General features: G+C 43.5%; 1 protein-coding gene across 1 annotated transcript; it reads right to left on the bottom strand.

Moving 5' to 3' along the window:
- Positions 1–5,398: 5,398 nt before the first annotated feature.
- Positions 5,399–10,653, bottom strand: LOC106608647 (perilipin-2). Its single transcript, XM_014206725.3, has 9 exons — positions 10,538–10,653; positions 10,183–10,214; positions 9,626–9,821; positions 9,079–9,161; positions 8,471–8,756; positions 7,733–7,917; positions 7,400–7,507; positions 6,936–7,226; positions 5,399–6,175 (listed from the first exon to the last, which is right to left on the bottom strand). Exons 2-9 carry the CDS (start codon positions 10,210–10,212, stop codon positions 6,053–6,055), a joined length of 1,302 nt encoding a protein of 433 aa, XP_014062200.1. The 5' UTR covers positions 10,213–10,214; positions 10,538–10,653; the 3' UTR covers positions 5,399–6,052.
- Positions 10,654–12,632: the final 1,979 nt, after the last annotated feature.

Raw genomic sequence — 12,632 nt, 5'->3', positions numbered from 1 at the left:
TGATAAACTTCATGTCCAACTTTCTATCAAATAATCACACATCAAATGTTGACAGATAAACTTACAGGATTTCTCATGCCCTCCTGAATCACCTTCCACTTCCTGATAAAGACACAAGTTAACATGTTCAGTTGTTTTGTAGTGGTCCAGACAAGGTTGTTGTATATAGAATGGACGCTATTGATAGATTTTGAGCATACCTATCAGTGAGATTCCTCATGAAATTGATGATGATTGGGAAGCAGACGTCCTCTTGGGTAAAGTAGACTCTTCCGTAGTTCCTTCCTCCTGTAAGAGTTGAATTACTGCCGCTCTGTTTTGGTATTTATCTGGATACTGAGCTCTGGGTGAACAGAATGCCACTGAGGGACCTAAAGGACAAAAATACATATGAGCTGTTTTGTTTTTAAAAGAATGAATCTGAACAATAAAGGGCATACTAACCAAACAGTACATGTACTGGGAAAAGCAATAATTTAATATAGACAAATCTCTAACCTGCTTCAGAAGTGTTCTTGGAACTTGATTTCCTCTTCGTCTTCAAGGAAACAGATTTCAGGTCCCACATTAATTATTATGCCTCATGTGTTGCACCAAGTCAAGGCAGCCCATTATTTAGCCAGTACATAGGCAGATAGTAATTAAACCTAGCAAGGAACCCAAATAACCAGAGGGCCAATCTTACCTTCCTCTCATTCTTCAGCTGAACTCTTCTTTCTTCACCTTCTCCTATACAGTGTTCATCAAGAGTAAGTAAGTAAGAGTTTTTTTTATATGCATGAAGCTGTCGAAAGACATAGGCCTGCCTCCTTTCGTCTGACATTGAATCAAGTTTGTAAAATGAAACAAGATAGCATAAAACTGAGCAACAAAAAAAAGAATGACCAAAGGACCAATCCTACCTTGACAGACTTGTCCTTCTCCTTTAGTTGAGTATCTCTTCCTTCACCTCATCCTTCATCCCTTTCTCCTGATGACTATCTTATAATTCATGTTATAAGCAACTTTTGTTGTTATAATCATCATAGCCTACAGTATATATACAGTGTTCATGAAAACTAAGCTTTACATTTTTTTTTATATATTTAAATCTGTAGACATTTTATAAACTTTTTGTTGAAAAGACTATAACACAATGCTGTCAAAATAGACCTAGAGTGCAGCACATAGCTCAAAATCTGTAAGTTCTTATACTATGGTCATATTTTTTTGAATCTACAATAAATTATAATGTGGGTACTTAGCATAGGCTAGGCGATTCCATGGCAAGACTAGTCAACTAAATGCACAGTTCAGTCATAGTCTAAGTAAACTTAAAATCGCTGTATATAGTTGTTTTCAGGGGTAGAAATTAGGTTCTCTGAGCAAAGTACAATAGGTGTCAACTATGATTTGCATTAGACAGAGAAATCAAAGAACTTTGTGAAATTATGCTGTATTCAAGACAACTGGGAACTTAGAACTCGGAAATCTCCGACATCCGACTTCAGTGCATTCAAGGGCTTGTAACTAAGCATTTCACGCTAAGGTCTACACCTGTTGTATTCGGCACATGTGACAAATACAATTTGATTTGATTTGATTTGACAACTGGCACTCTGGAAAAAAACAAGTTCTGACTGGGCAAAATATTTTTTGTATGGTCATCCATGTTGGAATTCCAAGTCAGAAACTGGGTTCATCCTCTGGGATCTAGACTTGACAGTTCATGCAGCTTTTGTTTTCTGATAATGGAGTTCTGATCATGGAATTCTGAACACGTCCTGCGTCTACATTTACATTGAAATGTGTCTACCATGTCCACATTGTGTCCGTTCCCGCACTATATTCAAATGTCAGTATGGGTTCTAAAAATGGTGGAGTAGGTCAAATATGATAACACAACAACAACAACTGATGGCAGTAGCTAACTACTGTAGCTAAGTAGCCAACTAACCTCTGTAGCTAGCTAGCAAGCAACGCTAAAGGGAATGCACATGAGCTAGCATAACTCTAGCCCCAAAAAAAAAGAAATCGAAATATTAGCTAGCTGGCTAGAATTTAAGAGGCTGGAAAACACATTCCCCACACGCAAGGAACGTATTTCCTCCAACTTTATAATGAAAAGTACTGATGACGTCACCCACTGTATGCACTGGTTTGGACCCTGGTTGGGGCGAGGAGATGTCCCTGGTTCGGGTCCTGGTTGGTGCGAGGAGAGGTCCCTGGTTCGGGCCCTGGTTGGGGCGATAAGAGGTCCCTGGTTCGGCCCTGGTTGGGGCGAGGAGAGGTCCCTGGTTGGGGCGAGATGTCCCTGGTTTGGGCCCTGGTTGGGGCGAGGACAGGGCCCTGGTTGGGGAGAGGAGAGGTCCCTGGTCCGGGCCCTGGTTGGGGCGAGGAGAGGTCCCTTGTTCGGGCCCTGGTTGGGGCGAGGAGAGGTCCCTGGTTCGGGCCCTGGTTGGGGCAAGGAGAGAACCTGGTTCGGGCGAGGACAGGGCCCTGGTTGGGGCGAGGACAGGGCCCTGGTTGGGGCGAGGACAGGGCCCTAGTTCGGGCCCTGGTTAGGGTGAGGGGAGTGCCCTGGTTGGGGCGAGGAGAAGTCCCTATTTCAAGCCCTGGTTGGGGCGAGGATAGGGCCCTGGTTGGGGCGAGGACCCTTGTTCAAGCCATGGTTCAGGCCCTGGTTGGGGCGAGGACAGGGCCCTGGTTGGTGCGAGGACCCTGGTTCAAGCCCTGGTTCAGGCCCTGGTTGGGGCGAAGACAGGGACCTGGTTGGGGCAAGGACGGGGCCCTGGTTGGGGCGAGGAGCGGGCCCTGGGCCGGGGCGAGGACAGGGGCGAGAAGCGTGCCCTGGGCCGGGGCAAGGACAGGGGCGAGGAGCGGGCTCTGGTTGGGGCGAGGAGCGGTCCCTGGTGCGGGCCCTGGTTGGGGTGAGGAGCGGTCCCTGGTGCGGGCCCTGGTTGGGGAGAGGACAGGGCTGTGGTTCGGGCCCTGGTTGAGTGGAGGGCCTTGGTTCGGGCCCTGGTTGGGGCGAGGGGATGGCCCTGGTGCGGGCCCTGGTTGGGGAGAGGTGAGGGCCCTGGTAAGGGCGAGGATAGGGATGGAAGCTGTTCTACTTATTATTCTCTCCCTCTCAGACAGCATCTATTCTCAACCTGACCCCTACTGACCTGGAGGAGTGTGAGCAGTCTGTCTCTGTCTCTGACCCTGAGCATCTGAAGACACTGCTGCAGCATCATAGACATCCTGGGCAGCTTAAAGAAGGTAAGGATCCCTCAAGTGATCAACTTGAACTTCCCCTCTGTGGTAAATGCTTGTGGGGGATTCTCCTGAAAGAGAACAGCTTTAGTAAGCCGGTTGGATTCTCTCTCTTTTCCAGATGTTCTCTTCTACAACTCTGATACCATCCTGTCCACGTTGTCCCTCCTCGTTCCCTCATTGGAATCTTAACCAACCCAGAGAGGTGGAGGAAAAGGCAGAATGAAGACGGAGTGAGTCAATTGGAGGTGTACCTGTGGATGTATTTCAAGGCCTACCTTCAAACTCAGTGCCTCTTTGCTTGACATCATGGGAAAATCAAAATAAATCAGCCAAAACCTCAGGGGAAAAAATGGTAGACCTCCACAAGTCTGGTTGATCCTTGGGAGCAATTTCCAAACGCCTGAAGGTACCACGTTCATCTGTACAAACAATAGTACGCAAGTATAAACACCATGGGACCACGCAGCTGTCATACCGCTCAGGAAGGAGACGCGTTCTGTCTCCTAGAGATGAACGTACTTTGGTGCGAAAAGTGCAAATCAATCCCAGAACAACAGCATAGGACCTTGTGAAGATGCTGGAGGAAACAGGTACGAAAGTATCTATATCCACAGTAAAACGAGTCCTATATCGACATAACCTGAAAGGCCGTTCAGCAAGGAGGAAGCCACTGCTCCAAAACCACCATAAAAAAGCCAGACTACGGTTTGCAACTGCACATGGGGACAAAGATTGTACTTTTTGGAGAAATATCCTCTGGTCTGATGAAACAAAAATAAAACTGTTTGGCCATAATGACCATCGTTACGTTTGAAGGGAAAAGGGGCAGTCTTGCAAGCCGAAGAACACCATCCCAACCATGAAGCACGGGGGCGGCAGCATCATGTTGTGGGGGTGCTTTGCTGCAGGCGGGACTGGTGCACTTCACAAAATAGATGGCATCATGAGGGGTGGAAGTTATGTGGATATATTGAAGCAACATTTCAAGACATCAGTCAGGAAGTTAAAGCTTGGTCACAAATGGGTCTTCCAAATAGACAATGACCACAAGCATACTTCCAAAGTTGTGGCAAAATCTCTTAAGGACAACAAAGTCAAGGTATTGGAGTGGCCATCACAAAGCCCTGACCTCAATCCAAAATAAAATTTGTGGGCAGTACTGAAAAAGCGTGTGCGAGCAAGGAGGCCTACAAACCTGACTCAGTTACACCAGCTTTGTCATTTTTACTAGGATTAAATGTCAGGAATAGTGAAAAACTGAGTTGAAAAGTATTTGGCTAAGGTGTATGTAAACTTCTGACTTCAGCTGTATCTATACTTCTTGTCTTATCAAATCAACGGGTACACCTGCTCCCAGTGTGGGAAGGGTTTCAGAAACCACTGTGACCTGAGACGACATGAAAGTGTTCACTCTGAATCCAGGCCGTTCCATTGCAACCAGTGTGAGAAGAGATTCACAATGGAGAAAGGCCATATGTTTGCTTACATTGTGGCAGGGGCTTTGGGACTAAAGCAGTTTTGCAATCACATGTACGCACACACCGGGGAGAGACCTTTTGTCTGTTCCATCTGTGGGAAGGGATTTACACAGTCGAATATACTGACATTACACCTCAGGATGCACAGAGGGGAGAAAACGTGCTTATGTAGCGTTTGTGGAATGGCCTTTTACACCTCGGGTCACTTAATGGTACACATGAGAAAACACACAGGTGAACGGCCCTACAGCTGTGAACATTGTAGGAAGAGGTTCAGCGTACCAGGAATGCTCACACAGCATCTGCGGAGTCACACAGGCCGCAGCAAGCTGTGTGAAAAACGGTTTGCCTCCAACAGCGGCATAAGAAACCACATGAGAACTCATACAGGGGATAAACTTTGTCAGTGTATAAAGTGTGGCAAGAGATTCACTGAAAGCGGCAACCTGAAAATACACCAGCGACTTCATCGAGATGAAGTCTCAAAGTTGTCAAAAAGGTCTTGAGGGATGTTGTGCTCTACAGTTTTTGCCATATGTCATTAAGACCTGATCGGAAGTCATGTTAAGAATTCCTGGCAACGTTTTTGTAGAGATTTTGTGTAAATGACTATTCCTCATATTTGTTAGACATTGTCATGAAGGCGTTATGAGCAGCATGTCAAATAAAGTGGTCCCAGCTTTTCTTTAGTTTGTGTCTTTACTGAATAAAGAACTGATTGTTGAAACACAACCACACACAGGTTACGTTTACTCCTAAATGATCTGCAACTGAGAATGATGTATTCTTGTTAGTCTTTATCCCATTGTCTTCCATTATGTTCAGCAAAGGACACCATGGTTACTGTATATCTGCAATGTTTTTTTTAAAGGCTCACACACCTGCCATGAAAATACGCTGGGAAAGTGGCCGCCTTCTGTGCCGTGTAGTTTTTAAACGGTTCAGTGCAAGAAGTACAAAAATGAAAACCGCTGTCATTAAGGCATCAGTAAATAATCCACAAAAATGGTATCTTAAAGGACTGCGTTCATTAATTCTATATCTTGAATCCCATTCAAAACTGTATTGGACACGGAAGTCAAACGGAAGAGGCAGTCACTTTCACAGCGGATAAATATTTTTTCAATCCACAACAGAACAGACCTTTGTTCAAATCCATGCGTATTTAATACCTACATATTTAAATACATAGTGTATTTTCATATACACTGGCCAAATCAACTACTATGAATGTCTACCAATGGTATTTCAAAAATATTAGAAACAATTTTAAAATATAACTAAGCATTACAGACAGATGACCTGTGGACATTTGATTTATCTGACAGTGCAGGTTATTGGTGGGCAAGGGGAGCTGATAGGGGTTCGTTGCTGTTGGACTCATCTGACATGCCATCGTCCTCAACTGAGGAGAGGTCAGGTTCCGAGGCCAAGTCTGAGAAGGTGAAGTCTGGTACCTGCCAATGGAAAATGAAACTAAGTACAACAAATGAAAGCCTAATGGTATGTTCTTAAGACTACAAATAAATACAGGGAGGGTTGCAGCATTCTTGAAAAATCTAGTCCTGGAAAAGCATACCACTACTGTTCAGTTAGTTGAATCACTCAACTCCATATCCAAGATATCTCAATGCATTACACACACACAATTCACTGAAGCGGAAGATGGGTGCAATGTATAAAAACACCAAATTCCCTTCTCATGCTTTCAACCCGGTTTATTTTCAAGGCAGCAAGACAACACACAGATGATATATTAACCCATTTATTAGACTTGTTTAAAGATATAAGCATACATGGTTATGCATTAAAATGAGTAACTACTATATGGCAAGTTATGATTACAACAGGATATAAAGTGATGTCAAAAACAACAGTATCAAAAGCATTGTGCTGCATAAGACAAGGCATGGGCAAATGTAGCTAGATTATTGAGCACACACGGAGCAACGTTCAGTCAGAATGCCTAAATATTGTCAAACAGTATGTCAACATTTATTCATCAACATGCTGAATAAATGCAGGCTCATTAGTGTGTCTGTCAGGGATGTTTGATGAAGGAACAATACTATGGGATATGATAGAAAGTTGTTAAACAGGCAGCTAGTGCTTAGAGTCCATGGATTTCATCTCCACCTCTGCGGGGGCTGGTGTCTTCTGGGACGGGGAAGATGCAGCGGTGTGGGGTGGGGCCAGCCGGGGGTAAAAGGGACCTACCAGCCAGTTGAGGGGCGTGTTGTTCACCAGGTAGTCCATGACGTCATCCAGCGACTCCTTCATCTTGTTCAGCTGGGCCTTGCTGCTGGCTAGAACGCCATCCGACAGGTCCCCGAACGCCGACGCCTTGCTGAAGCTGGAGTAGATTTGCGAGGCAGTGTGGCTAAGGGACAGCGCCTCCTCCTGGATGTTCTGTGGAAGGCCCTGCAGACCAGAGACAAGCGCCAGGCACGTTGTCTGCAGCTGCTGAGTGAGGGAGCGCGCTATCGCCAGGGTCCTCGACTCTATGTTCTGGGGGAGAAATGAGGAAGTCAATTTAATGAATCTGTATCTTCACATTAAAATAGCCTTTCCCCAATGATTAGTCAAATAAAATAACTGAAATATGCCAGAGGGTAGATGTACAATCTGACTTGGCTAAAATAGTATTTTATGTGGACTGCTCTTTGGAACGTGATCATTACCTCTGCCTCATTGCCATCTCCTTCATTAGACTTCCACTCGACCAGGGAGCTCAGTTTGCCTTTCACCTTCTGGTTAGCTCCGTCAATATTCTTTCTGGCGTAATCAATCTAAAAGTGTTGAAAACAAAATAATAGATTCAAAAAATAATAATAATGTTCCATCCTTTCAAAAATGATGTTTGTATTCTGTCTCCATGTAAAACGAGTCTCATGAGATCTATAGGAGCGTCATTTTCAATCATTTGAAAGAAAGGTCATCTCCTCATCCTCTGAAAATGTCCACATTCTATGGACAAGAAAAGTTCTCGATTTCCACAATTTGATGTCACTCACCAGGTCCACAGTGTGGTTGAGCTGTGAGATGGACTCCTGGCTGCGCTGCTTGGTGTCTTTGACCTGGGCCAGGGCCTTGTGGTACGCCCTCTTACGCAGCTTGGTAGACAGAGAGCCCAGACGGACATAATAGTTAGGTGCATCCTTGGCCACGTCGAACCCTTTCACTGTTTTAGCCTCCATTTCTGTCCAGATGAAAAGAGGAACATGAAATAAAGCATTGCATTACTTTGAGAGTTTTGTGTAAAAAACATCAAGCGCCTTATAAAATCATTATTGTAATCATCGTAAATGCTGACATTGTATGGGTTTAGGAGTTAGCATGCACGGTGAATGTTTTCACACATTCTAGGAAATGGATTATGAGTAGTTCACTTTCTAACAGAGTCCATTGACAACATTTATGTTTTGGATTGTAGGAAAACATTGTGTACAGGATTATGCCTCTTTATATCTGTACTCCAAACCAAGATAATTCAGCCCCCCAAAAAACAGATATTTCCCTCATTTGGTCATTAGAAAACATGGACACCTCTGAACAAGTGTATTATCTGAGATCTCGACCGAAGCTGAATAAGCTCCCCTTTCTCTGGAAAATTGATGAATGTACTGATTGTAAGTCACTCTGGTGAAGAGTACCTGCTAAATATCACCAGCGTCGCTCAATTGTATCAATGACTGATCCTAATGCTTGGGCTGTCAGCCCACTGAGCCACAAGATAGAAGCCGGACACTCACCCAGCTCGTCCTCAGTGCGAGGCAGGTACTGGTCCACCAAGCGCTCAGAGGTGGTGAGGGCCGTGTCCATTCCGCTGCTGACCATCTGGGCCACGCGGCTCTCCATCACCGTGTTCACGCTACCGCTGACCGCAGCCCGGGTCATCTGCACGCTGTCCTGCACAGCGCCCCTGGTCCGGTCCACCGCGCTAGTCAAGGTTTGGGACACACTGTCCTTGGCCCCTGTGACGGTGACAGACATCACGTCTTTGGCACCGGTCACTGCATCCTTGGTGTTGGCAACAATCTAAAACGGGAAGAATTGGATTGAGAGAAAAAAAAAAAGGTAATTTTTCAGTTATCCTTCATTTAAAAAAAAGTGAAGTCACATTGAGGTTGACATCTGATTTTCAAGTGAGCCCTGTGCTTTAAATGACTAGACACTTTTTTACGACACAGGGAGAGCCAGATCCAAATGGGTGACCCATCACTGGTTGTCACCCAGGGTACGAGTCATTATTCCTCTACAGTTGGCCTCACTGACTGGCATGCGCTTGATTCGTTATGAAGCATGTTGTCGCGTTGCCAGTCAGTGCTAAGTAAAGACTGGGCAGCGAGTCATCACATACCTGCTCAGAAGGCTGGTGCAGGATTGGCAAGGTCTTCTCAATCTTATCCAAACCTTTACAGGCCAGGTCATTGGCCATGGCAACTGGGGTCAGAAAAGGGCAGAAAATAATGAGCTAAATGTATCACATTCAAGGTTGGGAAGGGAGAGTAACCATTTGTAGCACTACACAGGAATACATACAACAACAACAAAAAGTCTTACTGCTTCAAAGCAAGGACATAGAAATGACTGGGTAAAAGGTCATGTTGAGCAACAGCTCAGAGATGTCTGGCCAGACTTCATGCTCCTTAAAAATTAGGAAGTCAGACTCAATCTTCTCATCGTCACAAAAGGCTTGGCAGTTCACCTCAGTGTTAGCAATAAGCATGTGCTTAAAATATTATGCTAAAAATGCAATTCTGGCATCTCACAATAGCATATTTTTTTCCGTTTTTTTAGGTCTCCGGATTTTACCAATGAATCAAACAGATGAAACTCAATATGTAGGTCTACATTAGTGAAAGTATACCAGGTTGCTATAGATTTGGAGATGGCTAGATTCTTACTTTGTGGCTCCAGCTTGCCGATGATGGGCGCTGCACCAGTGAGGGCCACAGTGGTGATGGTTCGCACCCCCAGCTCGGCCACCTCACACATGGACTTGAGGTAGGGGTGGTTATCCTTGGTGGTGCAGTAGGCACTGGACACCATGTCATAGGTGGAGCTCACCAAGGGGAGGCTGGCCACCCTCTCAACCACATTCTGGTGACAGTTGAAAATGGATGTTAGAACACTCGGTCAACAAAATATCTCAAGTACAAACAAATACTAGGTTACAAGTTGCTAAGGAGGTTAGGATGAGCAACCCAGATCATATCCACTGGAGGCAATTAGCGAAATAATGTTTGTGAATCCATGTCTATGGACACTGGTCCTGCCTACAGTAGTATAGTGTTAAACGGTGTAACTTGCTATGATTTTTCACAATACTGGACAAGAAAACACCGAATCAATAAAAAATAAAAAAGTTATTATCAATGCCACTTGAACACGTTAGTGATTTGACTTTGTGTATGTTATATCTCATGTTTCATTTTTAGATACTTCAGTCCCAAAGTCAAACCTGATTATTGACGACTTCAACTGACTCCATGTCTGCAAACATAAACAAGGGGAGAAAAGTAAATGTTATACAAAATAAATCAGTCGTTTCGTTAAAAAGATAAAAAGAGAACTAGTTGATTATTTTTCTGCTGACTAGACGAATTAAACGATCTACCGCTGTATGTTCTGACCTACCCCACGACAGCATACACATTAGTGCAAGTGATATTGATTGATACAGTATAGCCAAGGTTACAGCAGCACAGTCAAAATCGAAAGATGAACTCTCACATTCGGGAACAGTTTCCCACAAAACACAACCACCGTCACTCATAAGCAGCCTATATAATAAAAACTTTGAAAAATGTACCTACCAAATCTGTTGGCTAACTTTGGTAAATGATGTTCCCAGCAGTATAGTTACTCACTCTATATCAGATTTGATTTGACAGTGAACAGACAGCGTCCGTATTTATAATATCTGCTTCTCGCGAGATATTGCTCATAACTTGACGTGGTCGCCACTAACAAATCTAGGGCAAAGGTAACGGGCACGAACTGTCCTGCATCACTTGAGAATAAATGATGTCAGACATACATTGTATGTGCTTGCTACTTGATAGTCAACATCTAGTGGATATCCCATAGTGATATGGTCTATTTATTTCAGTGCATACAATGTCATAACTTTCTGCTGTTTGGATTCTATTTTATGCTGGTTATGTTCAGAGAATATCTTTGAATCATGGTCCCTAAAAATGGTTGCTGGCCATTTTGGATTACATCCCGAGCAAAAAGTCCTAGGATTCCATAGACTGACCAGCTATTGAACCTGGATTTTACAGTACTTGAGTCTTTACAGTCATGGGTGTCAGAATAATGGATACTTTTATCAAAACGTTTAGGTTGTATGGTACAGTCATTGGGCCCTGGACAGTGTGCCTATAATTACAATGCCTGTAATTAAGTGTAATTCATGTTTAGGCTGAGTCATCATGCCATGTGATTTTGAAATACTCAATACTTTGGTGTTACTCAATGAACTATTCCCCAGTTGGCTGTTATTTTTGGCCATGCTCAAACGTCTGGTTTAAATAGATATTGAACTAAGATACTGATATTTTCTACATAACTGAACTAAACCCCATTTCCTTTGCCTTTTATAGTTATAAGCAGGAAGGTAGTGGTAAAGTAGGATAAATCCTGAGCACCATGGGTAAATAGATGGGCATAAATAAATCCCCCCCAAAAAAGTAACCTTTATTTAACTAGGGAAGTCAGACGACACTGGGCCAATTCGGCGCCACCCTATGGGACTCCCAATCACGGCCGGTTGTGATACAGCCTGGATTCGAACCAGGGTGTCTGTAGTGATGCCTCTAGCACTGAGATGCAGTGCCTTAGACTGCTGTGCCCTTCGGGAGCCCAAATGATCTATAGTATTAGGCAGTTAACCCTATTCACAAAATAAAAAAGTGGGTAAAAACAAAGTTTAAACTCCACTACGTCACTGGTTATAAAATGTAGGCTAGAACCTTCCAATGACTAAGTGACGTTTGTGATTACTACACTGTACTGGTGTGAACTATGATACGATCACATAGTGTATTATAATCCAGAATGGATCATCATATCATTTTAATTGCCCAGCCTGATGTGATGACGAGCAAAGTACAACCTATGGATCAAGAACAAACAATGAATGTCATCACTTTTTTTTATTCACTTTGTGATGTCACCATTGTACTAGTAGTTACTGATGTCTTGAATCTTATACTATAGGCGCTCTAGACCTATGCATATCATAGACAATAAGCGATATTTTTATTTGGAAATATTAGGAAAGTCTAACGCAGAATCAATGTGTAGCTTTGTGTTTTTGTTACATTGGGTTTTGTCATTAGGCCTAGGCTATGTCTAACATGTGACATGAGAAACTGACAAGATTATGAATTTGTACAGGATGTGGTAGGTTTTGTAATCCAACTTTATATAAATGTTACTCAATGTTGATTGATAGTGAAAGCAGCTCCAATGGCCTGTTAAGTGTTATCAAAGTTCAATGTCCTATTTTGACTTCATCTGTCATGCCACAGCTTTACAGTTTATAGTTAACTCTCTCTCTCTCTCTCTCTCTCTATGTGATTCAATAATGTAATATGAAACCAAGCAGGTAGTACGATTGTGATTGTGCTGATAATGTAAAAACAGGATATGGCTGCCTCTGTGTGGACCTTTTGAGACATTGCAGGCTAAAATTAGAAGTGCTTTTGGATTAGGGTCCACTCACTACGTACTGTATTATGGGCCTTATGCCCAGCGATGCATTAATGGCATAATGGAATTTATTTAATATAGGTTGAGGTCACTATGACAAATCCACAGAAATAGAATGAGAACAGCCCAAATATCAATGTCATAAAGTCTGTCACGTCCAAAGAATTTTTTCCAATTCTATGATCACACTTG

Source organism: Salmo salar, chromosome 07 (genome assembly GCF_965601325.2).
Source record: "Salmo salar chromosome 07, fSalSal1, whole genome shotgun sequence".
NCBI lineage: Eukaryota > Metazoa > Chordata > Actinopteri > Salmoniformes > Salmonidae > Salmo > Salmo salar.
The sequence above is the reverse complement of the archived record's forward strand: the minus strand, read 5'-3'. Positions and strand labels throughout refer to the sequence as shown.

Bases quoted from the DNA above. Each gene is read 5' to 3' on its own strand.
- LOC106608647 (XM_014206725.3), bottom strand. From the start codon at position 10,212: ATGGAGTCAGTTGAAGTCGTCAATAATCAG. The intron at 8,757-9,078 runs GTATGTGATGAC...TTCCCGTTTTAG, and splicing joins TGCACCAGCCTTCTGAGCAG to ATTGTTGCCAACACCAAGGA. The intron at 7,508-7,732 runs GTGAGTGACATC...CAACACTTTTAG, and splicing joins TCAACCACACTGTGGACCTG to ATTGATTACGCCAGAAAGAA.